At 47.3% G+C, this 27,876-nt stretch overlaps 1 protein-coding gene across 1 annotated transcript; it reads right to left on the minus strand.

Annotated features, from left to right (window-relative positions):
• Nucleotides 1-1,711: 1,711 nt before the first annotated feature.
• On the minus strand, nt 1,712-23,730 carry PABPN1L (PABPN1 like, cytoplasmic). The gene is made up of 8 exons (XM_068260401.1): nt 23,682-23,730; nt 20,502-20,641; nt 14,738-14,840; nt 12,145-12,203; nt 8,185-8,291; nt 6,817-6,904; nt 3,403-3,524; nt 1,712-1,910 (listed from the first exon to the last, which is right to left on the minus strand). Exons 1-8 carry the CDS (start codon nt 23,692-23,694, stop codon nt 1,787-1,789), a joined length of 756 nt encoding a protein of 251 aa, XP_068116502.1. The 5' UTR covers nt 23,695-23,730; the 3' UTR covers nt 1,712-1,786.
• Nucleotides 23,731-27,876: the final 4,146 nt, after the last annotated feature.

Below are 27,876 nucleotides of genomic sequence, written 5' to 3' on the forward strand. Positions count from 1 at the left end.
CAAAGTACAGTGCTCAGAAGAAGGCACGTCCCATCAACTCCCAAGATTGTCAGGACGTGGTTGACTATTTAACACAGAACACCTCATCTTCCGCAGCCACCAGCGCCACTACAAGCACCACATCCGCTGCATTTGACACTTCGCTGGGAGTTATTTGGTGGGGAATTGAAGTGAACCTTAAGGGCCCGTTCTCACCTGAGCAGGAATCGCGCGATTCCCACTCACGGCAAACCGCTAGCGGTTCTGCAAGAACCGCTACACAATGTAGCAAGTGGCAGTGTTCTCACTCCCACGGTTGCGGTTAGCGATAACCGCAACCGCGATGCATGCAGCGGTTTGCCAGCGACGAGCGTTCCGCGATTAGCGCTCGTGATTAGCGTGCAAAGGACAAAGGGAAAAATCACTCCCGCAAAAACGCTGGCGGTAATTCCAACTGTAAAAACACTTTCCTAGCAAAAAATGGCTTCTGAGAGCAAGAAAAGGGGAATTTCTTATCAGTGAGGGTCACACTGTAGTCACTTCCTTTAGAGCCCCCCACCCATGTAGTCAATGTCCCTCGCCACAGATGTGCAGCCAGCCATTCGTCAGCTGTTCTTGCATTTATGGCCCACAACCTGGCTGCGTCAGCTTCTTCTGCGCATGCACAAGCTCCGTCACCGGGAGAAGCTCCTCCTCACTCCTAAATCATACCTCACAACTTTGAGCCGACAGAGGGACACTTAAGCCACACCCCCTAGTTACACATACCATAAATATTTTATAAGAAAAAATATGTTGGTTTATAATTCTATCTACCCTGGATCCTTTTCCTTCACATTTTAAAATAAGTAATATACCAATTTAAAGGATGGGAATACAGTTGAGTCAATTAAATACACTTTCAGTAGAATACATTTATTTACATAGATGTGCAGAGGAGTCCTGAAAGAGGGACAAATGAGGGAGTAAGAGGGACAGAGATTGGGTTCCCAAAGAGGGACTGTCCCTCCAAAAGAGGGACAGTTGGAGCTATCCCTAAATAACGATACAAAACTGTCTGCCAAGTTTCTGGTCATTATGCCTGTCCTTCCCTCTCCAATAGTCTCAAGAACAAGTAGGATTCATTAAAGGGAGACAGGCATCTGATGGCACCAGGAGAACATCCTGCGTATTTCTGAACCCAGTCAAGGGTCTTCCTTTCCCTGGATGAACCAAAAGGACCTTTGATAGGGTGCACTGGGGTTTCAGGCCTGCTACGTTGATCATGTTCAGCATAGTTGGCCCTTTCCAGAAAGCTATATTTTTCCCCTCTATTCCACTCCCTCAGTCAATTTCACCAGATTCTACGCCACAAAATTCTCCATAACAAATAAAAGGCATTAGGGTTGCCCCCTCCCCAAGGAAAGTACCCACCAGGGGAACTTTTATTTTACAGGTTAACTTTAAAAGCTAGGCTCCAGCCAAAATGAATTTCAACTGAATACAGAAGTTTAATAAAGGCTGTGACCCCATTGTAGAGGACCTCCCCTCACTTCCGCTTCCAGTGACACCCAGGGGTGGAAGCAGATTTTTTTCCCAGGCAAGCATTTCATGTTCTGACTGTTACTCATGTCTGTTTCTTTGTACAGCAGCTTGGCAGGATAGCACCACAAAACAAGTCAGATGTAAAGGATTAAAGATTTTTTTATTTTATAAGAAACAAAATTAAATTGCATTTTTTATAAGGCATAGAAACTGCTCCTGCGCACACAAGTCCTCTGCAAGCATGGTGAGCGATCCGGGCACGTCGGACCAGAAGATCGCCTCCTCATTGCTGGACCCTAAAACTTCTGATGCTCCTCCTGTCCTGGATGCCGTCTCTGCTAGAGCTGGACCCCCGCAGTACTTGGGCCAGGCATGGGCTGCTCCATTGTCCTGGCCTTCCAAGTCCTCTAGGAATAAAAACAGCATTACAGTCACTGTACATGTAGAGATCTGAGGGAGGGGTACTCATGGCTACAGCCCTCCACTAGCTCACCCAATCTGCATTCAAGTGCAACTGTCAGGCATTAAATAAAAAAAATATTTTTATCTGGTAAACAATAAGGATGCTAATCAGGCAATCCAAAAGTTAAAATCACCAATACTTTTCTTGCTGATAAATGATCATTCCCCAGTTTTCCTGACTCTTATTTGGTACATTGCCACAAAGGAAGTTGCAGGGCATGCTGGGTTGACTTTCTTCTCTTTCCCCTCAGACTTAACTAATGCAGCCAGGGCCAGATTTAGGTCAAGGCCACTAGGCCATGGCCTAGGGCACCACAGCAGCAAGGGCACCAAAGCAGCAGGCTAAACTGGTGCAGCATTTTCAAGCTTCCAAATGCAGCCATGTTGAGAGATCAGGTGAGTGCCTGACTGCAGTACTCTGCAGCCAGCTGCCTGTGCAGCAGCCACCTAGCATTGTGGGGCTGGGGGAGGGGGTCATCTGGCTACCTATACTGGAGGGAAGGGGAGGGGTCATCTCGCTAACTATACTAAAGGGGGCGGCTGGTGACAGTGGCCTTGGGCTGTAAAAAGTACAAATCCAGACCCTGAATGCAGCCCGATTGGCTGAAGCCCTTTACCCCCTGCCCCACCTCTGTTCCTCTCTGATTTCTCATGCTGAGACAATGCACTTTCTATTGCAGCAAGTATCTATCTACATATATGTGTGTTTTTTTCTGAGAGCGTATGGCTGACAGCGCCTCTTTCAGCTACATACACAACCAGGGCTGCAACAACAAATCAGCGGCTTACAGAGGGTATTTAACACCTGGTGCAGATTTACAGACAACCTGGTTTTCCTTTGGGAGGGGCATACTAGTGGTAAGCCTTTTTACCCCTGCCCATATAGCTTGCCTGGTGGTCTAGTGCTACTCTGCAGGGAGGGGGACTGACATGCCTTGCACCCTTAACTTAATATTTCCTTTTAAGGGAACCTTAACCGTGAGGGATAGGGATATTTCCTTTTAAACAATACCAGTTTCCTGGCAGCCCTGCAGGTCTCTGGCTGCAGTAGTGTCTGAATCACACAACTGAAACAAGCATGCAGCTAATCCAGTCTGACTTCAGTCAGAGCACCTGATCTGCTCCATGCTTGTGGAGGGGCTGTGGCTGAGTGTATTAGACACAGGATCAGCAGGAGAGTCAGGCAACTGGTATTTTAAAAGGAAAATCCATATCCTCAGTTTAGGTTCCAGCAGAAGGAGGGGAGTGGGATGCATGCAGGTGGGCCCAAGTGCTCACAAAGCTTGGAAGGAAGGAGACTATGGTTTCCCCTGCAGGAAGTGACATCACTGGTCCAATTGTCCCACAAGAACCATAGTGGTATTTGTAATGGATGGGTTGTCCATGTCTTATAATCTCTGCATGGATATATATTTCTATTACAGTACCAACCAGTACCTGGATGCCCGGCCTCTGGTCCGCTGCCCTCTGAAGCCTCCTCGGGGTCCCCTGGACCTCCCCCGATACCGGCCTCTGTCTGTAGTGCTGATCCCTGGTACGTTTGTCCGCTTTGGAAGAACCTGTAGGGAGTAACCAGAAGATGATCACTAGACAGCTTCCTACACATACAGGGAACTACAGGGCGGGTGGGAGCAGCTCAACAACCCATATGTAGCGAGAATGCTGAAAAGTGGACAGGAGCAAACTTTTTCGGTCTAATTCTGATGGGAAATTTGGTGCACTACAGAGTCACTGAGTTTTGGTGAGTATGCCAAACACCCACTTGCTATGGTAGTATTCTGCATTTGTGCTGCAGAGGAGGTCAGTCTGTAAAGCACCCAGTCTCCAGGAGTCTGTAGAGCAGGGCCGGATTTGTACTTTCCAGCGCCCTAGGCTAGCTGTCACCAACCGCCCCCCCCCCCCCCCCCCAACTTTCTGTCCAACTCTGACTAGTTTGAACGGGGCCCCCTCTGTTTTGCTGCTTTGCCCTGTTCAACAAAGAAGCAGTGCATGCTCTGTCCACTCCTTGTAATTTCGCGCTCCTGTCTGCATGCACAGCAGGCGATAGTGTTCTGGGCTTGCATACTTCAGAAATGATGCTCATGTATGAGCACTCAGCAGCACTTGTCAAGTACACATACCCATAACACTCCCTCAGCTCCTGTGCACCTGCATACAGGAGTGCAAAATCACAAGGAGCCCCAGTGGACAGCGCTGCTTCTTTGTCCTCTGTGCTACTTGCTGCCGTCAGAGCCACAAATAGGGAACAGTGTAGCACAATGCAGAGAAGCCCATCCAAAACAGAGACCAGGTAAGTAGAAGGATCCGACACTACACACACTGGCATAGATGTAGTGTAATGCTAGGTACACATGATGCAATTTTCTGACAGATATACTGTCAGGTCGATTATTTCCATCATGTCTGATCTAATTTCAATTTTTCGATCAATTTGCTGTTCACTCCTATGAAAAAAACATTCAGAAAATTGATTGGAAACCAGATCGGACATGTTGGAAATAGTCGATCTGACAGTAAAGCGGTCAGAAATTTGCATTGTGTGTACCCAGCATAAGCTCAGGTGTACTTTACACAGTGACAATTTAGCACTTAGGACAGATCTTAAAATCAGTCAGCAGGAAGTTTTGTAATAATAACACATTTATTGGCTAACCAAAAGAAAAACAGTGAGCCTTTGGTTAATGAGCCGTCTTCAGACTGTTACTGTATACAAGATGTAAGGCGCACAGCTATATATACAGTCAGCAGGAGATGCATTGATTGTTTTGTTAATGTAAATAAATGTAACACAGTTGTCATTCTGTTTCAAAACATCCTGCTTTCACTGATGGTTAACAGTACTTTTCTGGCAAAAAAAGGCCAGGAAAGAGTTAAACTGTAGCACAAAGAATGTTATGCTCTAGGAGAAAAAAAAAAAAATTTAACAGATCTGAGGTCTTGAACAGCACTGACCTACTAGTAATAAACTAACATCAGTCAGGGAGGGGGAGAGCTGCTAATTCCTGCCCGTGAATGCGTGCTGCATGAAAAAAAAAACTAATTGGAACTCAAGAGTTCTGCTACTTGAGCCCATATATTTTTCTTCTCACAGCAGATTGTTTGTCCCCTCATCATACAGGTGACATCAGATGCTGACTGCCATAACACACACTTTGCACAAGAGAGATGCAGGGATCTCTGGAATTCAGGCAGACCAGAGCAAAGCAGGAGAGGGGATTTACTTTGACATGTGACCTCTTATATCTCCAAGTCCTGCGCCCTGCTGATTTTTATCCCCCTAGGCCATGGCCTCTGACCTTCCCAGAAATCCGGCCCTGCTGTAGAGCACAGACATGGTATTCTATAGATATGGCACCACTGCTCACAGTACATTACTTTTTTTGTACAATCAGATGTGCAATGTAACCTGTATTGGCAGACAGCAGCATTAAAATGGCTACACTGTAGATTTGTGTGTAGCCCGCCCTCCCAGTAATACAGCCTAAGATGTTTAGCCATGTGAAACGCTCCTCCCAGAGCATTCTGGAAGACCAGGTATATTTTCTACTGGCTGTGGAACTCATACATTCAGCAGAGCTGCACCTGACAGGACTAACGTTACCATCTGTGATACATTTCAGAATATAAAATTAAGGTGAGAAAAGATATTACAATAGGCAAACTGACTAAGTGAAGACACCTCCCAAAACACTTGTGCAATGAAGGTCTATGAGAAGGTTCATATCAGCGGGGGCCGTGCGTTCAGCAAAGTGGTGCCTCGACCATTTTTTGAGGCGATTCCGCCTCACTGGAAGGTATAGGAGAAACGCAAAATGCTCTGTCGCTTTGTGCAGCGATTGCGTTTTTTTTTTAAAGAATACATTGTATTCTTTTCCAGGTCAAAGAGTTCACTTCCTGACTTGCGTCGGTGTTAATTAAAAAACCGCTCTGGAAAAGCGTTTAGAAAAGCGCCTTTCACAAAAAAAAAAAAAAAAAAAAAAAAAAAAAAACGCATTGCCCACCCAAGTGCCGGGATTTAAAGAAAAAATTGCATTAAGAAAAAGCCCATTGTGAATGCTAACGCGGGTGGAACGCAATGTGAACGAGGCCTTAGAGGACAGCCAGGCAATGTGCATGGTTAATAACTAGGTCAGCCTCCATATTCCTCTCCCTTCCAATGTCCTTTAATGCTAGTTCATAAGATCCAAGTGAAGATGCTGCTATAGAGCAGTTTGGACCACCAGGAGCACTTTTAGGCATAGGCAGTACAGGCCATTGCCTGGAGTGCCATTGGTCCTGAGGGCGCCATGTTGCTGGAGTTAACCCCACCCCCTGACTAAGCCCCACCTCCATGGGTGTTCTATTACATGCTTCTGCTGCATCTGCTTAGTGTAATTTGCAGGCAGCTGCCACGGTGTCCCTCTGCATCTTTTTCCCCTTTGTGCCTCCTTCAGTCCCCCGGTTCCTCCTTCAGTCCCACTCTGCCTCCCTTTGTGCGTCATTCTGTCTCCATGTGCCTCTGCAGTCCCCATGTGCCACCTCTGTCCCCTGCTCCTTCCTCTGTACCTCCTTCTGTGCCTCCTACGTTCTCCCTGTGGCTCTGTCTGTTCCCCTCTGCCTCCTGTGTGTGCCTTCTTACGCCCCCCCCTCCCCCACCCCGTCCCTTTTGTGCCTTCTTTTGCCCCCCCTTGTGCCTCCTTCTGTTCCCCCTTGCGCCTCTTCCTCCCTGTGCCTCCTTATGCCCCCCTTTGTGCTTTTTTCTGTCCCCCATTGCGGCAGGTTTTCTCGCCTGGCGTGACAAATGGCTGGAGGCACCCCTGTGGATCACGTTAGTACAATGGCATAGAACTGGCGTCACACCAGTATAATCACCTTGATGGTCCGGCCACGGAAGACACTTTCATCCAGGGCTGTAGCTGCTTCTACTGACCTCTGCTCTGCAAATTCAATGTACGCATACCTGGGAGGGAGAGAGCACAGGCTAGATTATTAGCATGCAAGGATCCAAAGAGGACCTGTTGTGTTGCATTTGGAAACAAATCCACAGATAGGTGGGTGCAGCACTCTTAAAGGGAATGTCCAAGCAAAATAAAAAAAATTAGTTTTACTTACCTGGGGCTTCTACCAGCCCCCTGCAGCCATCCTGTGCCCTCGTAGTTACTCATTGCTGCTCCAGTCCCCCGCTGGCAGCTTGCCGACCTAGGAGGTCGGCGGGACGCATTGCGTACATTTTTACGCATTCCCGCTTGTGCAGGAACATTAACATACATTTTTATGCATTACTGGTTCAATGCGTAAACATTGAACCAGTAACGCGTAAAAATGTATGTGTTAATGTTCCTGCAGTAGCGAGAATGCGTAAAAATGTACGCAATGTGGCCCGCCGACCTCCGAGGTTGGCAAGCTGCCAGCGGGGGACTGGAGCAGCAGTGAGTGACAACGAGGGCACAGGATGGCTGCCTGGGGCTCGTAGAAGCCCCAGGTAAGTGAAACAAATTTTTTTATTTTGCTTGCACCTTCCCTTTAAAGAGGACCTGTAACTAAGATCATCCCCTTGGGTGTACTTGCCTCGGGAGGGAGGTAGCCTCTGGATCCTATTGAGGCTTCCACGTCCCACGGTGGTCTTACTGGGGCCCCGAAACCAGAGCAAACTTTCCTGGTTTCAGTGCATGCAATATTTACTTCCCCGACTCCAGCACAGGTGCAGTAGCAGCTCACCACTCAGGGACCGGCGGAAATAGCCGATGCCTATTGCACCCGCTCTACTGCGCAGACTAATTGCGCAGTAGGGCGGACCCAATCGGGATTGGCCATTTCTGCCTGACCCACATAGCCACCGTTCGGGGACCGCTAACGCTGCCACCGCGGGACGAAGGAGGACTGGGAAGCTTTGATAGGATCTAATGGCTTCCCCCTCCTGAAGCAAGTAACCCCCAGGAGAGACTTTTTACGTTACAGGTTCTCTGGCGTGCCTTTTGCCCACTTCAGGTCAGCAATTGTGCCAACGTAATAAAAAGCAACACTGAGGGGCTCACATCTCAGCTTTATTACAATGACCATTGTCCTGAAGAAGTGAACAGGGCCCACGAAGTGCATCACCAGCTAATTACAGTAAACCACCCATTCCTTTTGATATTTTCTTTCACATCTTACTAGGTATGCCCGTCCCGTTGACAGCTGCTTGGTGGCTTCCCACCAGGAGTTTATCTCGTCTTAAGATAGATATACGAAGCCTCTTACCCTTTGGGGTGTCCAGAGAAGCGGTCACACAGGATGGTTATCCGGTTCATGCGTCCGCAGCTGCTAAAATGTGATTCCAGATCCTGCGCCGTACCCTCATAATCCACCTATGGCAAAAGAGGAACCGCAGGTGAGGACCAAGTCACATGACCAATTCGTGACATCAGTGCTGCTCTAAGGATGGCCAATAAGGTGCTAAGAATTCTAATGCAGAGTTCATACAGCTTGGGAAAGGACTAGTCAAATGGAGGCCCAATCCAAAACTGCATAAACTAACATTTGCATCAACTAGGAATTCTCACTGATTATTATCAAAAGCTTTTCAAATCACAAGAGCTTAGAAAAGCACTGCTAGTGAGTCCCAGGTCTGTCAGAATGCTATCAGAATGCTATGTTTGTCTGAAAGATTTAAGAGAGTGCTTAAATATGTCAAAAGGTTGGAGGAGGGACATATTTGTTTTGTAAGGGGATTCCAGAGGAAGGGTGAGCCCCGTGAGAAATCTTGCAAAAAACAAACAAACAAAAAAAAAAAAAAACAACCAAAAAAAAAAAAAACATGAAAAACCTTGTGTAGTATGAGTGCCAAAGGAGTTTAAATCCCATAAACCAGGGGTCAAGTCCTGCGTGAAGGCGGGTGGACTACGTCCACCTACTTTTTTTGGGAGAGTGGACGTCGTCCACGCTAGCATATATGGAGGGGAGCAACGCAGTGGAGAGGAGCATTATGCAGAGCAGTGGGGAAGGGCGGAGGTCTCCCCCCCCCCCCCCCCCCTTGGGGCTCCCCATCAGAACATTTGCAGCGGGAGTTGCCAGCAGGCGGGACTTACCTCCTCGTTCCGGCGAGCTGAAGTTGTGCGTGCCGCTGCCTGCTCTGGTCTTCACTAGACCAGACTAGCGACATGCACAGCTTCAACTCGGCGGAACGAGGAGGAGGCAAGTCCTGGCCACAGATGCCCGCTGCCAGCCACCGCTGCAAATGTTCTGGAGGGGAGAGCCAGTAAGGGGAGCCCAAAGGTGAGGGAGGGGAGGGGGGTGAAGACGTCCGCCCTTCCCCACTGCTCTGCACAACGCTCCTCTCCACTGCTCCCTCCTGCTGGGGGGGACACCTGGCTACCTATTCTGGGTATGCCTATAAACTGGCTATACTGGGGGCACCTATACACCTGGCTACATATACTGGGGACATCTATACACCTGGCTATACTGGGGACACCTATAGACCTGGCTACCTATTCTGGTGACATCTCTACACCTGGCCACCTATTCTGGGGACAACTATACACGTGGCTACTTATACTGGGGAAACCTATAGACCTGGCTAGCTATACTGGGGTACCCATTTTGGGGGAACTGCTGTCAGATCTGCTGTCAGATCTGTATTGTTGGGGAACTGCTGATGCCAGATTACGTGTATTTTGGGGAACTGCTGTCCGCTGCCAGATTGTGTATGTTGGGGACCACTGCTGCCAGATTACATTTTAGGTGTAACGTGTATTTTGGGGGATCCGCTGCCAGGTTTCGCGCATTTTGGGGAACTGCTTCCAGATGTGTATGTTGGGGGAAGTGCTGCTGCCAGATTATCTATTTTGGGGGAACCATTGACATCTGTATTTTGGAGGAACCTCTGCCAGATTATATGTATTTTTGGTGCTGCTAAGTCCATGTACATTTGGCCCCACCCATGACCACGCCCACTTTTTGGCACACCGCACTGTGCGCGGCACAGAGGTTTTTAGGGCGAGTCCACTCACCTCTTTTCCCAGGACTAGACCCCTGCCATAAACAGATCGTGTAGGTAAGCTCCCATACTGCATGAAGGTGGTAAAATTGGAGGCGTTACCCAGGCCTCATTTCCACGGGCAGTTGATAGGCAGTGAACTCCTATTTGCCAACTTTGAGATAAGAAAGAAGGACACTTAAAGGACACCCGAACTGAAATGTGACAATGAGACAGACATGTGTATGTACAGTGCCTAGCACACAAATAACTAGGCTGTGTTCTTTCTTTTTCTGCCTGAAAGAGTTAAATATCAGGTATGCAAGTGGCTGACTCAGTCTTGACTCAGACAGGAAGTGACTACAGTGTGACCCTCACTGATAAGAAATTCCCCTTTACCTCTTTCTTGCTCTCAGAGGCCATTTTCTGCTAGGAAAGTGTTTTATAGTTGGAATTGCTTATCAGTGAGGGTCACACTGTAGTCACTTCCTGTCTGAGTCAGGACTGAGTCAGCCACTTGCACACCTTATATTCAACTCTTTCAGGCAGAGAGAAAAAAAAAAAAAAAAAAAAAAAAAAAAAAAAAAAAAAGGGAACAGCATAGTTATGTGCTAGACACTGTACATACCCATGCCTATCTCATTATGTCACATTTCAGTTTGGGTATCCTTTAAGCCACGCTCCCGCCACACATACCATAAAAATTTCATAAGAAAAATATGTTTTACAATTCAAACCACACTGGTCCTTTCTATCCTGGTTCATTTTCCTTCATATTAACCTTTTAAAATTAGTAATATCAATTTAAAGGATGGGAATAAAGTTTAGAGTAACATTTTTAGTAGAGTATAGATAGAGATAGGACAGTCTCCAAAAGAGGGACAGTTGGGAGCTATGAGTGAACAGTTCAATAGTCCGTGGAAAAGAGGCCTAAGGGCCCGTCTCCATTATATGAGGTGTGATAGGGCTACATAGCTAGATCGCACTGCAGGTGTCCTGATCCCAATGAACAGCAATGGACCAGTTTCCACTGTGTGCGGAGCGATCTGAGAATCTGCAGCATGCATCCACATGCATCTGCCTGCCGTCCCCTCCATACACTTCCGGAGCGGGAGATGCGGAAGTGACACGTACGCCAGTGGAAGTGATGTAATGCAGCTAGGTAGCCACACGCGCATCACTCAGCCCTAAGGCCTCCTTTCCACGGACAGTTCAACTGTGTGCTCAGCAAGCAATTACCAGGCAGCAGCAAGCAGTTACAAGAGTGAGACATTTCACTCCCCATTAACAGTCCATGGAAAAAAAAAATGCCTAAATGAATTGGAACTTTGGGGTGGCTAAAGGGAGGTAAAGCCGACTCTGGCTCCGGTCTGCTCAAGGGTAAGGCCTCTTTTCCACGAACTGTTTCTAGGCAGTGAAATGCCTCTCGCTGCCTGGCAACTGCTCACTGCTGCCTGGCAACTGCTCAACAGTTTGTAGAAAAGAGGTCTAAGGCCACTTTTCCACAGACTTGAACTGTGTGCGCAGCGAACAGTTACCAGGCAGCAGTGAACAGTTACCAGGCAGCAGTGAACAGTTACCAGGCAGCAGTGAACAGTTACCAGGCAGCAGTGAACAGTTACCAGGCAGCAGTGAACAGTTACCAGGCAGCAGTGAACAGTTACCAGGCAGCAGTGAACAGTTACCAGGCAGCAGTGAACAGTTACCAGGCAGCAGTGAACAGTTACCAGGCAGCAGTGAACAGTTACCAGGCAGCAGTGAACAGTTACCAGGCAGCAGTGAACAGTTACCAGGCAGCAGTGAACAGTTACCAGGCAGCAGTGAACAGTTACCAGGCAGCAGTGAACAGTTACCAGGCAGCAGTGAACAGTTGTGAGAGTTGAGAGGCATTTCACTGCCCATGGAAAGGAGGCCTTATTGAGCAAGTCAAATAAGTTTTTGCATGCAAATTCAATGCAGGTTGGGATTACCCCAATCTCCACTGGCTCAGCTTCAAATCAAGCTGCGCACAATTTGCATAGAGGGGGTTAGTATTAACAGTTAGCATTGCATTGACCAGACTACCATCCAATGTAATGGCCACTGGATTTCAGAATGGCCATATCACAAGCTGAACGCCCAATGGAAAGTGAGAACCTGTAACAGGGGGCAAGATCCCCCCTCCCCCCCCCCCCCGCCAAAAAAAACCAAAAACACCCACATGCGAAGTATTATCAGCTTCTACTTCTACGCCACATACTCACATTGCCGACATACACCGAGCGTTTATCCATCTCCCGCTTCTCGTCTGCAGTTAGGGGACCTGAGAAAGAAGTTACACCTCTGCAGTGACTGGGGATGGTCAATGGAATGCAAACAATTCTGAGTTGATGCAGGTTTATGCAAATTCTGAAGGCAAAGTTGGCCAGCTAAATGGGACTAATCTGATCCTTCCTCAGTAAAATTTGATTGGTACATTTTCAGCTGCCTAAAGGCCCTATCACATGGGCAGCTGACAGGCGGTGAAGTCACCGCGCAGCACATGATTCATAAGCTTTATATTTAAATGAGTGTATTAGAAGTCCTGTATGCTTCAATAAGCCTTAAATTGCTGAAGGCTCTTACAGGTCTGTGTACAGTGTTATAGTGTCAACCTGACCAATCTTATGTCTGGGAAAGTACAGAGACATTCCAACCTAATTAGCAGAGAACACTATCAGAAATGCATCATTTAGTCTCAATGTCTGGGGCAGCCAGCAGATAAGATGGCTGGCGACGTCCATTTTTAATTAATTGCGTCAGAAATGACCCTATATCAAATGTCAAGCACTCCAAATGACGTAGATTCTCACAGTTAAAGAGGAACTGTAACGGCAAAACGTCCACTGGGGGGTACTCACCTCGGGTGGGGGGGGAAGCCTCCGGATCCTAATGAGGCTTCCCATGCCGTCCTGCGTCCCTCGGGGGTCTCGCTGCAGCCCTCCGTGCATCGGTGACGTAATATTTACCTTCCTGGCTCCTGCGCAGGCGCTCTGACGGCTATGGGGTCCGAAGTAGGCGGAAATACCCGATCGCCGTCGGGTCCGCTCTACTGCGCAGGCGCAAGTCTCCGGCGCCTGCGCAGTAGAGCGGACCAGACGGAGATCGGGTATTTCCGTCTATTTTCGAGCCGAATGCAGCCACAGCGCCCCTGCTGGAGCCAGCAAAGGTAAATATTGAAATTACAGTCGGGCCTGTCGCCAGCTGTTCAGAGGGCTGCAGCGAGACCCCGGTGGGACACAGGACGGCGTGGGAAGCCTCATTAGGATCCGGAGGCTTCCCCCACCCGAGGTGAGTACCCCCCAGGGGATCTTTTTAAAGTTAGAGTCTAAGATAATTAAGGTATTCAAAAAAAAAAAAAAAAAAAAAAAAAAAAGTGTTATGGGCATTTTAAAATGTCAAAGATAGTGAGCTACGCATGGAAGCTTTAGCCAATCAGAACTAGGGATTCAGGGAAAGTCCAGATTAGGACTTAGGGCAGCCATATTGCATCCAACCCCTACAAAAGTAGGAGCTGAAAGCTCATAGTTTGCTGAAGCCCAACTCCTGAGAAGACACGAGGCAGAAGCTACCTTCCCACAAGTAGTTCTAGATGCTGAAGAGATGACAGAGAAGGGGTAATCTGCTTAATATTCTGGTGATTTACTTTATTAATTTTTCAGTATTAAGTTTTGTTAAGATGTTAGCAAGAAGTTTTTTTTTAAGCCATTTTTTAATGCCATTTCTTTAAGATTACTACAATTTTTACACAGCTACTAGATACACAGCTATTATATACGCTCTGGTTTTTGACATCATCGCTAATATGCTGAGAGCGGGTGAGTGATGCGACGCCGGTGCAGCACATACCAGTCATACTGAGGAACAGATGCTGCGGGCCAGTGATTAAACTCTGTCCTGGAGGAAGCAGAGGAGGCGTGATTGACCACGGTCAGAAACTTACAACATGCAGTATCTGTAAGCTAGCAGTCCAGAGGCTTCCCCTCCCTAGAGATTAAATGATACCCGACATGATGAGACAGACATGGGTATGTCCAGTGCCTAGCACACTAATAAATATGCTGTGTTCCTTTTTGTCTTTCTCTGCCTGAAAGAGTTAAATATCAGGTATGTAAGTGGCTGACTCAGTCCTGAGTCAGACAGGAAGTGACTATAGTGTGACCCTCACTGATCAGAAAACCCCTTTTATCTCTTTCCTGCTCTCAGAATCCATTTTCTGCTAGGAAAGTGTTTTATAGTTGGAATTTCTTATAAGTGAGGGTCACACTGTAGTCACTTCCTGTCTGAGTCAGGACTGAGTCAGCCACTTACATACCTGATATTTAACTCTTTCAGGCAGAGAAAGAAAAAAGGAATACAGCTTAGTTGTGTGCTAGGCACTGTACACACACATGTCCAACTCATGTCACTTCTGGTATCCTTTAAGGTGATGGGAGCCCTGGGGCGGCTCTTAGTGTAATAGCAATCAGTGTGTGACGGCTGGGGTGGGAGGGAAGGGGGAGGGGCCCCTTAGTGTAATAGCAATCAGTGTGTGACGGCTGGGGTGGGAGGGAAGGGGAGGGGCCTCTTAGTGTAATAGCAATCAGTGTGTGATGGCTGGGGTGGGAGGGATGGGGAGGGGCCTCTTAGTGTAATAGCAATCAGTGTGTGATGGCTGGGGTGGGAGGGATGGGGAGGAGCCTCTTAGTCTAATAGCAATCAGTGTGTGACGGCTGGGGTGGGAGGGATGGAGGGGCGCACTTTGGTGTCTCAGCCTTGGGTGCTGGAGGACCTTGTCCCGGCTCTGCTCAGAGATAGTATAGATCGGATTCTCCTTACCAGTCCTCATGTTCTCCTCTGAGCCATCATCATCAGCCAGACCTTTCAAGCGCTCCGTCTCGGCCTGCATCTCGCGCACCCGCATCCTGATCTCTCGCAGCTCCTGCAAGAATACACACAACAGCAGCTAATCAAAACACCTAATCAAACGAGAACAAAAACCTATGCACACTAAAAATATGCATAGCTCACAACTGTCCCTCTTTTGAAGGGACAGTCCCTCTTTGGGAGGCCTGTCCCTCTTTCTTCCTCATTTGTCCCTCTATGTAAAATGTATGCACTTTTTTTTTACTGAAAAATGTTTGGTACAAACAACCCACCGATCGTCACATTTCATTGCACACCCACTTTCTGCATTTCTTTAGCAGAGTGTGCAAGTACAGCACAGCAGAAGCGGAAAGGGGGAAGAGAAAGGTGGCACAGAGGGACACCATGGCGGTTGCCTGCAACTTGCACTATCCAGACCTTGTGAGGTCTTCTTTCCATGGACCTGCAATGCTGTTGCCTCAGTCAGAACAACCTCCTGCTGCTACACACGCAGCAGAAACCGGTGGGGCGGGGCATAATCCAGGGGCATAGCGCCCTCCAGGACCTTTGGCACTCCAGGCAATAGCCTGTAATGCCTACGCCTAAAAACGCTCTTGGAGGGATAGACTTCCTCAAAGGACTTTGTAGGCTTTTTGGAATCTGAAGACTCGGTGGATAGTACAGTGCCTATATGAGTTACTCAGTGTAGAAATAGAACCACTTGCAGCCTCAGAAATCACTGACTGAAGTCACAATTGTACTGCGCAGAAGTGACATCTGAGGCAGGACAGCTGCAGGCTCCTGGGAACTCCTATGATGAAGATGGTTTTGTAAAGCCCCTCACAGGGGCTCTGCTTGGTCCAGGCAAACCAAGCGGCCACTTGGGACCTCACCCACAGCAGGGGCCTCCCAGGGCATTCCTACGATGCGAAGAGATCCGGAGCACTTTTGGGCACGCTAGCCAAAAGATGAGGGTGGCTATGCACCAGAATGTGGGTGTGGTCATGGGTGGAGCCAAATTTACATGAACAAGCCATCTAAGTAGGCCTCCCCAGCAAAATGTTGGATGAAGCCCCCCACTCCATTAATATAAAACAAAAATACAGCATATCACAGAGAGTGCCACTTAAATATAACTAGGCAGAGTTTCCTGGCTTCTGTGCTGGCTGGTCTGGCTTTCTGCTGGGCGGGCTGCCTGGTTATCAGTTAGTCCCCCCCATAGCATTCCCTGACCTAGTGGACCCCCTCCCATGTTCCCATGGACTTCCCATTGAGGCACCACAACTCCCAGCATGCCCCCATAAAGGCATAACAGCATGTAGCATCTACAATCCCTTTAGATTGTAAACTGGCCCATTTACAGTAGATTGTAAGGTCACAAGGGCAGGGACATCATCCTAATGTTTATGTTTTTTGTTGCAATATTTGTGCTGCTTGAGACTGTCTGCTGTACATTTTTGGTTGTACCCATGTTCCCCTTGTCTTATTGTGCTTTTATAAAGTGCTGCGGAGTATCCTGGCGCTATATAAATTAAAAATAATCTAGTATGGCATCACAGCACCCAATATGCCCATGTAGAGGCCCCATAGCACCCAGCATACCCTTATTGCTGTGTGCTGTGGTGCTATGGTGTCTATGGGGAATGCTGGTTGCTGTGGGAGCTCTACTCTGCCTTGGTGGACATCTGGGGCACCACAGAATAGATCCGGGGCAAGTGCCACTGATCTTTGGGGCTAGCAACGCCCCTGGGGCCTCCCATGCTGCCAGGGCCAGCCTGTCTGACTTGTATGGCTGCCACTGCCTCCATCTCACAGACCTCAGATCTGCCGCAATGAGAACAGAGGGGAGAGCAACGCAGCGACCACAGAGTATCGTTCGGAACCAGAAGTGAGGTCATTGCTAACTTCCTGCATTGGAGGTGTGCCACATGGTTACTGCGCACTGCTCTCCTCACTTTGGCTCTCCACTGTCTGATCTGCAGGTCTGAAATCCCCACTGACACCCAGGGCCGGATTTGTACTTTCCAGCGCCCTAGGCTAGCTGTCACCAACCGCCCCCCCCCCCCCAACTTTGTCCAACTCTGACTAGTTTGAACGGGGCCCCCTCTGTTTTGCTGCTTTGCCCCGTTCAACAAAGAAGCAGTTCTGCTCTGTCCACTCCATGTAATTTTGCGCTCCTGTCTGCATGCACAGCAGGCGATAGTGTTCTGGGCTTACATACTTCAGAAATGATGCTCATGTATGAGCACTCAGCAGCACTTGTCAAGTACACATACCCATAACACTCCCTCAGCTCCTGTGCACCTGCATACAGGAGTGCAAAATCACAAGGAGCCCCAGTGGACAGCGCTGCTTCTTTGTCCTCTGTGCTACTTGCTGCCGTCAGAGCCACAAATAGGGGACAGTGCAGCACAATGCAGAGAAGCCCATCCAAAACAGAGAGCAGGTAAGTAGAAGGATCCGACACTACACACACTGGCATAGATGTAGAGTAATGCAAGGTACACATGATGCAATTTTCTGACAGATTTACTGTCAGGTCGATTATTTCCATCATGTCTGATCTAATTTCAATTTTTCGATCAATTTGCTGTTCACTCCTATGAAAAAACATTCAGAAAATTGATTGGAAAGCAGATTGGACATGTTGGAAATAGTCGATGTGACAGTAAATCTGTTAGAAAATTGCATTGTGTGTACCCAGCATAAGCTCAGGTGTACTTTACACAGTGACAATTTAGCACTTAGGACAGATCTTAAAATGAGTCAGCAGGAAGTTTTGTAACAATAACACATTTATTGGCTAACCAAAAGAGAAAACAGTGAGCCTTTGGTTAATGAGCCGTCTTCAGACTGTTACTGTATACAAGATGTTAGGCACACATCTATATATTCAGTCAGCAGGAGATGCATTGATTGTTTTGTTAATGTAAATGTAACAGTTGTCATTCTGTTTCTTAACATCCTGCTTTCACTGATGGTTAACGGTACTTTTCTGGCAAAAATGGGCCAGGAAAGAGTTAAACTGTAACACAAAGAATGTTATTCTCTAGGAGGAAAAAAAAGCCATAAATTTAACAGATCTGAGGTCTTGAACAGCACTGACCTACTAGTAATAAACTAACATCAGTCAGGGAGGGGGAGAGCTGCCAATTCCTGCCCGTGAATGCGTGCTGCATGAAAAAAACTAATTGGAACTCAAGAGTTCTGCTATTTGAGCCCATATATTTTTCTTCTCACAGCAGATTGTTTGTCCCCTCTCATCATACAGGTGACAGCAGATGCTGACTGCCATAACACACACTTTGCACAAGAGATGCAGGGATCTCTGGAATTCAGGCAGACCAGAGCAAAGCAGGAGAGGTGATTTACTTTGACATGTGACCTCTTATATCTCCAAGTCCTGCGCCCTGCTGATTTTTATCGTCCTAGGCCATGGCCTGTGACCTTCCCAGAAATCCGGCCCTGCTGACACCAATGCCCGATACAGGGAGGGGGTTTACCAGGGCCGGTTTAAGCAACAATGGGGCCCCAGGGCAAAATAAGCCTGGGGCCCCCCCCCCCCCAACATATACCCCGGAACAAAACAAAAAAAAACGGCATTAAGGGACCTTTTTTGCAGCTGGTATAGTCAGGGTGTGAAGTCTCAATCGGTCGGAGCTACACATTCTGGCTATCCCAGCCTGCATGGGGGACAAGTGGTTAAAAAGTTTCAGGAGGGGGACCCCACAATTTAAAAAAAAATAAATAAAAAATTCCCACACTCTAAACAAAAAAAACAAAAAATTGGTAAAATAGGAAAAAATGCCAGGGATCTTCATACAGCCATATTGCGGCTGTATAGCGATCCCTGGCCAAAGCGCTGCAGCTGCGTATGGACCCCCTGGAAACCCCGTCAGGAAATTTATTGCGCTTTCGTTTGATACATGTAAAATTACACTACCGTTAGGTTTGCTACTTAAACTTACATTTACCGCATTTAAAAATATACTTTTTTCCTTCGAAACTTTAAAATTGATTTTCTCAAAAACTAAAGGTCTTTTTGAAAAATTGTTTTTTCCTCTTATTCCTAATGATCTTCTTAACATATCCTGCAAATTTAGGGTTTCTAGCATTTAAGGTGGATTTGCTATTAACCATTAAAGTTGGCAGGTTTTTAAATGTGTATTTTTTTCCTTTGAAACTTAAAATCGATTTTCTCAAAAACTATAAGGCTGATTTGAATTTTTTTCTCCTCTTGTAGCCACTGGGGGCCCCTACAAGCTCAGGGGCCCTGGGGCAGCTGCCTCCTTTGCCTCTATGGTAGCGCCGGCCCTGGGGTTTACACTGTTACCCATCTATACTGGAGTAGCTACCCACCTCCGGCTTTAAAACAAAAATACATAAACACACAAAACTCCCTCCTACTTACTTGGGGCTTCCTCCAGCCCCTTGCAGCTGACATGTACCACGCAACATCTTCACTCGTAGCCACCGACCTGGGGTCTCTGCAGGTGCAGAGGTCATCCTCTACTGCACCGCTGTCAATCAAGTCCACCGTGTACTGCACAGGCGCAGAACTACTGCACAGTACACTACAGACAACATGGACTGACAGCAGTGCAGTAGAAGTCGGCATCTGCGAGTGGAGATGCTGCGTGGGACATGTCAGCTGCAAGAGGCTGGAGGAAGCCCCGGTTAAAGGAGAAAATGAAAGACAGGGACATAAAAAAAAAAAAAGTGTACAGTATTTTTTGGGGGTAATATTTAGCAATGAGCACAATTTTGGCTGGAGGTTGATGGAAAATGACCAAGTCAGAAGGTATGTTTGTCCAACCCCCCCCCCCCCCAAAAACCCCCCCCCCCCAAAACAAACAGTTTTAAGAGAGGTAAGAAAAAGACACCGAGAGCCCAATATGGTGTAGTATGCTCAGGACAATAGTGGATAATGTAATGTGAGAAGGTTATACTCACAAACAAGGGTTACCGCTGAGGCAACCACTGTGAATGCAGGTGAGGAGATTAGACCTGTCCTCACTCAGGGTTAAGAAGTCGCTCTCTTTAGATAAAAGAAAGGTAGGGGTGGGTCCCCCTTCCACCAAGGGTGGACACTATAATGACTTTGATGAACAGAGGCGCCAGCAGAATAAAAACAACAATTAAAAGTTTTAAAATATGCTGGGGAGGCAGTGGTGGACTTACCTCCGAAAGCAGACTACTTGTCTGACATAAATAAACACTTTATTAGTACCCCAATAGATGCAACGTGTTTCGCAGGACCAAGCCCGCTTCATCAGGCAATAAAACAGGGGACAAAACAGTAGCTCTCAGGTACACAGACAAAAAAAAACAGTAGCTCTCAGGTACACAGAGGCGCTATATGTGCTACCTGAGAGCTACTGTTTTGTCCCCTGTTTTATTGCCTGATGAAGCGGGCTTGGTCCTGCGAAACATGTTGCATCTATTGGGGTACTAATAAAGTGTTTATTTATGTCAGACAAGTAGTCTAGTCTGCTTTCGGAGGTAAGTCCACCACTGCCTCCCCAGCATATTTTAAAACTTTTAATTGTTTTTATTCTGCTGGCGCCTCTGTTCATCAAAGTCAGTTTTAAGAGAGATTTTAAAAAGCTGGTGAGGGACAAACACTTGTTGGCAGTAGGATTCTAGAGGGGTGAGTCTTATGAGAAACCTTGTATACAAACACTACAAAAAAAAAAAAAAAAAAAAAAAAAAAAAAAGTTAATCATACAACACTTACTGGATCATCCAGGTCGTCGCCATGGTCACATTCGTGGAGCAGTGGCTCTGTGTTTGGTCTTTTTGCAGACATGTCCCACGTCACATTCCACTGAGGCGGCAACCGGCTGTGGCTACCCCACACTTTGCTGTACTCCAGGCCTGAACATCACAGGAAGGAGATTACACATATCAGTTCTCTGAAATCAGCCTTTATGTGATCACACCTTTCAATACACACCAATCTGAGTCTGCACAAAAGTGTCTGAGAGGCACAAACCAACGTGAAGACTCAATGGTTAAAGAAAAAACACAGAACCCACTACAAATCGCTGGCGCAATCGCTAGTGTTTTTAGTTAGCGTTTTGTCAGCGGTTTCATGAGCGGCCTTTTATTTGCCTGCAGGGGCATTGATTTCACCGGTAGTGGAAACAGGCCCATTGACTTGTACTGTTGTGCGAATCTGCATGCAGTTTCACGTTAGTGGAAATGGGCCCTAAGGGCCCTTTTCCACTAGCGGCGATTGCGATGCTGAATCGCAAATCGCTAGTGATTTTTTACTCACTACGGTTTGCCTAACATCGGAATCGCAGTAGGCAATTTCCACTACCGCAATTCGTTTACTTGAGCGTAATCGCGCTGTGGAGCGATTTTTGCCATGATTTTGCCATGCAGTTCATTGCATAGCAAAGTCACGGTCGCAATCAGGAGGAAAATTTGGAACTTTGCTGAATCGCGAACGCTAGCGATCGCTAGTGGAAACGTTTTCTTATAGAAGGGAGGAAACAGCAGTGAGGGGGCACTAATTACACTATTCAGGTAAATAGGAAAAACATTTCCCTAGTATCACAGTTTTATGTAGTCGATATAAAAAAAAAAAAAAAAAAAGTTAAGATGCTAATGGTTTTGAGCCGATACAAGCTTTAGCTTGCACAAGTGTAATGAAGGGAAATGCTATCTATCATCTTTCATCCATTTTCCCTGCATTGCAATAAACTGGATGAAATCCCAAAGGAGTCCTTAAAATACTGAATGAAATATTGCAGGAGGTAAGAGTCTCATTGAGTTGACATGCAGTTTTTTTTTGTAAATTAGCATTTTTGCTGGCGACTTGTAGAGCAATTGCAATATTTTTTATTTATTTATGGGGGTGGGGGGGGGGGGGGGGGGGTCTTGTGAGGGGAGGTAGTAAAAGCACTGGGGATAAAAAAAAAACCCACAAACACACTTTGTACAGAAACTGCACAGTGACTTTGCAGCTGCTGTTATACTTCATGTCGAAATGCGCTCACCAGGAAAACGGTGCAGGCAATGCGATTGCTGCAAGTCACTCCAGGGGGCTCACCTCCATTCACTTTCATTGGCAATGGCATATCGCTTTTTGGAACCGCCAGCAAATGTCAGCGGGGCCAAATCGCTGCTGAAAAAGCATTGTTTTTCAGGCCTTACCGCATCTATGAAAACCGCATCTATGAAAACCTTAATGCACCCATACACTGGTCGATTTCTGCCATTGATGTACGGCCAATTCGACCGCTATGATAAAGTAGGCTGGAAATTGATGCAGGAAGCAGCACGATCGATCCATTTAGTCAATCGGTCCAGATGGAAAATCTAGGTTGATTAGCTGCTGTCAGCAGATCGATGGCCCACAGCGTTGCATAGGATCAAATAGTGCAGCAATGTATTTAGATGGATTTTCAATAGATTTCATAATCACATTTGACCTGACAGGCATCTGATGGTCGAATCTGCGGCAAATCTATAAGTGTATGGCCACCTTTAGTGACTTAATGCAGTATTTTATCAACATTTTATATATTTTACCGAACAGGTCTTAGCGCCATACACATTTCCTTCCAATGTTCCAAAACAAGCGATTCCTTTCTAAAAATAGGATTTAAAAAGGGAATTGCTTCTTACTTACCATACACTGCACATCAATGTATGATAGATTCTGCAGGAACTGCAGAGTTCTGTACTGTTCAATGCAGAGCTATAGACCATCGACCCACTCTTGTAAACCCCCCCATTGTTTTAAGTTTTCCATCCTGTCCAATCAATTCTTTCAATTGATCTTTTGTTTTAACTAGATTACAAAAAATATATAGATCTGACAATTTGGGGAATGGATTCCTATAAGATGATCAGGTCTCTTTTCCATGGACAGTTGAATTGTGTGCTCAGCAAGCAGTTGCCAGGCAGCAGTGAGCAGTTGTGAGAGTTAGTTCACTGCCTATCAACAGTCCATGGAAAGAGGCCTAAAATCTGCAAGGAATCAAATAAAAATCGAGGCAGTTGAACTGTCTGCTCAGTGAACAGTTAGCAGGCAGCGAGCAGTTGTGAGAGTTTGAGAGGCATTTCACTGCCTGTGAAAGAGAGGCCTGTAGGGCTGGTGCACACTACAAGAGCTAGTGATTTGAAAAGCTCTTGCTAATGCAATGCTATGGGTTTTGCTTTTTGTTTTTTTACATAATCACATCACTCCAATGAGAACACACCCATAGCATTACATTAGCAAGAGCTTTTCAAATCACAAAGCGCTTAGGAAAGCTCTTGTAGTGTGCACCACCCCGTTGGGTATCATTCATAAAGCATTCCTGCATGCGGTAATGCTGAAAACAGCTGACTTTCCAGAGCATTTAGCAAAATATCTATTCGTAAAAGCTGTTACCACTTGAAAAGCTGACATTCCAGAGCAGAGAGATACATTACCGCCTTGTGCAGTGAACACCTCCAGCACATCAGTAAATGTAATTAAATGTCTATTCATAAAGATTTGAACAGGCCAGTATTGACATGGAGAATACCGCCTGCTGTGAGGAGGTGATAACAGGGAGATAAGACAGCAGGACTGTGTAAAAAGCCAGCAGCAGAGTGATCTGAACAGACAAGGCTTCCCCGGAATACCCCAGGCTGTGTTTTTTAACCTCTTGGGTTCCGGTTTCAGATAAAATTTCACATCAGAAAGCCTGGCATGTGTAACATTTCTTGAAGTTCTTCTAAGCTGTGGCAATTAAATAGATTGTTTATGAATGAGCACACAGAAGTCTAAAATACCGAATGCAGTATTTTCCCTCCCAGATTTTTTTTATCACACTACTTTAATGAATGACAGCCATTGTGAGTTGAAGCCAACTTGTTCCCCAGCATTGAGGAGAATGTAGGGTGCAGTGCTGAACAATCACCGATCAAGTGTTACCTGGATGAATCATAACACACACCAGGAGAGCTGCAGGAGATCTTCTGACTACATGGAGAGGCGCTCACCGCTCACCCATCTCTTATTGGGCAGTTATTATTAACCCTATCACTCCCAGCCGCGCCCCAGCAGAGGAGGCCCCGCCTACCCCCAGCCAGGAGCACAAGGGTGAATAGTCACACCTGTCAGGTAATAGCCTGTAATGAGACAGGTGTGATCTGCCAGGGGAGGCTGGGGGTGGGGTGGCTAAGGCCTCTTTTCCACGGACTGTTTCTAGGCAGTGAAATGCCTCTCAAACTCTCACAACTGCTTGCTGCTGCCTGGTAACTGCTTGCTGCTGCCTGGTAACTGCTTGCTGCTGCCTGGTAACTGCTCACTGCCGCCTGGCAACTGCTTGCTGAGCACACAGCTCAACAGTTCATGGAAAAGAGGCCTCACTGCTGCCTGGTAACTGCTTGCTGCTGCCTGGTAACTGCTCACTGCTGCCTGGCAACTGCTTGCTGAGCACACAGCTCAACAGTTCATGGAAAAGAGGCCTCACTGCTGCCTGGCAACTGCTCACTGCTGCCTGGTAACTGCTTGCTGCTGCCTGGTAACTGCTTGCTGCTGCCTGGTAACTGCTTGCTGCTGCCTGGTAACTGCTTGCTGCTGCCTGGTAACTGCTTGCTGCTGCCTGGTAACTGCTCGCTGCTGCCTGGTAACTGCTCGCTGCTGCCTGGCAACTGCTTGCTGAGCACACAGCTCAACAGTTCATGGAAAAGAGGCCTCACTGCTGCCTGGTAACTGCTTGCTGCTGCCTGGTAACTGCTCACTGCTGCCTGGCAACTGCTTGCTGAGCACACAGCTCAACAGTTCGTGGAAAAGAGGCCTCACTGCTGCCTGGTAACTGCTCACTGCTGCCTGGTAACTGCTCACTGCTGCCTGGCAACTGCTCACTGCTGCCTGGCAACTGCTCACTGCTGCCTGGCAACTGCTCACTGCTGCCTGGCAACTGCTCACTGCTGCCTAATAACTGCTCACTGCTGCCTAATAACTGCTCACTGCTGCCTGGCAACGAGTACATTTGAAATGGGCGCCGGTAGACTTGGGCGCAGGATACAGCGCTATATGGCTTATCCTGCTGCTGCACCAGTCCGGGCCGTATTAATTACTATTCCCCCTCCAGGCCGCCATGGATAGTGGGGGAATGAAATAATTCGGCTTCCAGCGATTGCTGGAGGCCGAATTATTGTGTTTTTTAAGCAACTTCGGCTCCGTCTTCTGACGGCCCCGACGTTACTCACTGAGCGCCGCTTAGTTGTGATTCCCATTACAGCCTATGGTGGCGCTGGCTGCACCCAAATCTAGCAGCGCTGAAAAGCACTGCTCCGCTGGCAACTGCTCACTGCTGCCTGGAAACTACTCACTGCTGCCTGGCAACTGCTCACTACTTCCTGGTAACTGCTCGCTGCTGCCTGGTAACTGCTCACTACTTCCTGGTAACTGCTCGCTGCTGCCTGGTAACTGCTCGCTGCTGCCTGGTAACTGCTCGCTGCTCCCTGGTAACTGCTGGCTGAGCACAGAGCCCAACAGTCTGTGGAAAAGAGGCCTTATTGATACTGTGGGTGGGGACACAGTAGGCAGTGAAAGGTAGTGTTTTGCTGCATATACGCTTGTGCCGGAGCAGTGCTTTTCAGCGCTGCTAGCTTTGGGCGCAGCCAGCGCCGCCATAGACTGTAATGGGAATCAGTCTATAGCGGCGCTCAGTGAGGAAGGTCGGCTCCGTCAGAAGACGGAGCCGAAGTTGTTTAAAAAACACAATAATTCGGCCTCCAGCAATCGCTGGAAGCCGAATTATTTCATTCCCCCACTATCCATGTCGGCCTGGAGGGGGAATAGTAATTAAAACGCCCCGGACTTGTGCAGAAGCAGGACCAGCCATTTAACAGCTGGATCCTGCGCCCAAGTCTACCAGCGCCGTATTCAAATGTACGCCGCTTGTGCATTTTGAGGCCCCATTCACACCAAAAAAATGCAAACGCAAGCATTTTGTGATTTTGTGTGCTGTTTTTTTTTTCCTTCCGGCATTCTACTGAGCGCTGCATTTTGTAAAAAGCGCCATACTTCTCCGTTAGCCGGGCGCATCCGGCAGGTGGCGCTAATTACTATTCCCCCTCCAGGCTGCCATGGATAGTAGGGAAAGAGGTAACTCTGGTGGAGATTTGTCGCCACCTACAGAATGCGCCCGGCTAACGGATAAGTACCTAAAAACCACATCTCCTCCAAAGCGCATTGCTGTGCACTTCTATGCGCTAAAAAAAGCGCACCCATTCACCCGCATTGCCGGACAGTAACACAGCGCATAGTTGTGAACGTAGTACATTAGAAGCAAAGTGCAGAGCGCAATGCGCTGTGAAAAGCGTACAGCAACGATTATTTCTGACAAGTTTGATCTGATTCCCAATTGTTTTCTGAATTTTGTATAGAAGTGATCAGAAAAACAATTAAAGAAACAATTGGAAGTCAAATCAGACCTGTAGGAAATTATCAATTTGACTATCAATCTGACAGGAAATTGCATTGTGTGTATCAGGCGTTAAAGACTCGACTTGAAAAGGCCAAATACTGAGCTCAGTAATGTAAATTAACCTTTAGAAACTGAACTGCAGAGATGCTGGGAAATGCTGTCTTGTACCTATTATTATTCTTCCTGTTTCAGGTGTCACATGATAACAACTGATTGACCCGCCCACCAGTTCAATCCAGGAAGGAAAAGAGGCAAGCCGTACTGCAGTGACATGCACATGTGGCTGCTCATGGCCCTGGTATTCAATGCAGCACTTTGCTTCTGTATGCTGTTTGTTTTATATGAATTTATCAACCTGATTGCTGTTAGCAGAGATGGCCAGTGTGATGCCTGTAATTCTGGCTTGCAAATATTATGCAGCTTGAAATTCTATCCCGTAGTGTTTCATTGGCTCATTTCCAAGTTGCATACAATTTGCATGCAAGTATGTATTCTTTTCTTCTCAATGGCCATCTCTAGCCCGTTAGTATTCACTTTGTTTGTGCTTAGCAGGACTGAGCAGAATTTTAAATGGAATAATCATTGAAGTATGCCAGAGCTAAAATGTATGAATTATTGATCCTTTTTATCTCTTTCCTGCTCTAAGAATTCAAAAGTGTTTTATGGCTGAAATTCCTTATCAGTGAGGGTCACACTGTAGTCACTTCCTGTCTGATTCAGGCAGAAACTGTCACTTGCATACCTGATGTTTAACTCTTTCAGGCAGAGAAAGAAAAAAAGGAACACAGCCTAGTTATTTGTGTGCTGGGCACTGTACATACCCATGTCTATCTCATCATGTCACGTCACCTCAGGCTTCCTCCAGCCCCCTTCAGGCCGATTGCTCCCTCCCTATCCTGGATCCGCCTGGATCCTCCGCTAGCGGAGCAGTGCTTTTCAGCGCTGCTAGATTTGGGCGCAGCCGGCGCCTCCATAGACTTCAATAGGAATCATTCCTATTGAAGCGCTCAGTGAGTAACGTCGGCTCCGTCAGAAGACAGAGCCGAAGTTGCTTAAAAACATAATAATTCGGCCTCCAGCAATCGCTGGAAGACGAATTATGTCATTCCCCCACTATCCATGTCGGCCTGGAGGGGGAATAGTAATTAAATCGGCCCGGACTTGTGCAGAAGCAGGAACAGCCATATACGGCTGTATCCTGCGCCCAAGTCTACCAGCGCCGATTTCAAATGTACGCTCCGCTAGGCGACTCAGTAATCCGGCCTGTTGGCTTCAGTCGGCCCATGCACAGTCCGGCCACATGCGCTCACCCATCTCGCTCCCGTGGCCTGCAGCACCCTGCGCCTGCACAGTAGTGCTGTGCAGGCGTGGCGCAGAATGCTCTCAGGCCACGGGAATGCAAGGGGAGCATGCCCTGGACCATGCATGCCAGCCTAAGGGCGACTTCTGGGATGTACCGAGCTGTCCAGCGGGGGATGGGAGGGGCATGGGGAGACGGCGAGGTAACGATCGGCCTGAAGAGGGCTGGCGGAAGCCTCATGTATGTATACTTTTTTTTTTTCTTCCTTATCTGTTGTACACTTTCAAGAGACTCTGAAGTCTCTTTTTTTTTTACCTGCTTTTCTTATTTAATCTTCTTCAGCATTATATTCTACGTAGATTTGCCACATTCCCGCGGCAGGACGAGCG

This window comes from Hyperolius riggenbachi, chromosome 11 (genome assembly GCF_040937935.1).
Source record: "Hyperolius riggenbachi isolate aHypRig1 chromosome 11, aHypRig1.pri, whole genome shotgun sequence".
NCBI lineage: Eukaryota > Metazoa > Chordata > Amphibia > Anura > Hyperoliidae > Hyperolius > Hyperolius riggenbachi.

What these genes read in the sequence shown, in the direction of transcription:
- PABPN1L (XM_068260401.1), bottom strand. An exon ending in AGAGGAGAACATGAGGACTG is followed by an intron (nt 12,204 to 14,737) that starts GTAAGGAGAATC and finishes CTTCTTTCTCAG; the next exon opens with GTCCCCTAACTGCAGACGAG. An exon ending in TCCGTGGCCGGACCATCAAG is followed by an intron (nt 3,525 to 6,816) that starts GTGATTATACTG and finishes TACTCCCTACAG; the next exon opens with GTTCTTCCAAAGCGGACAAA.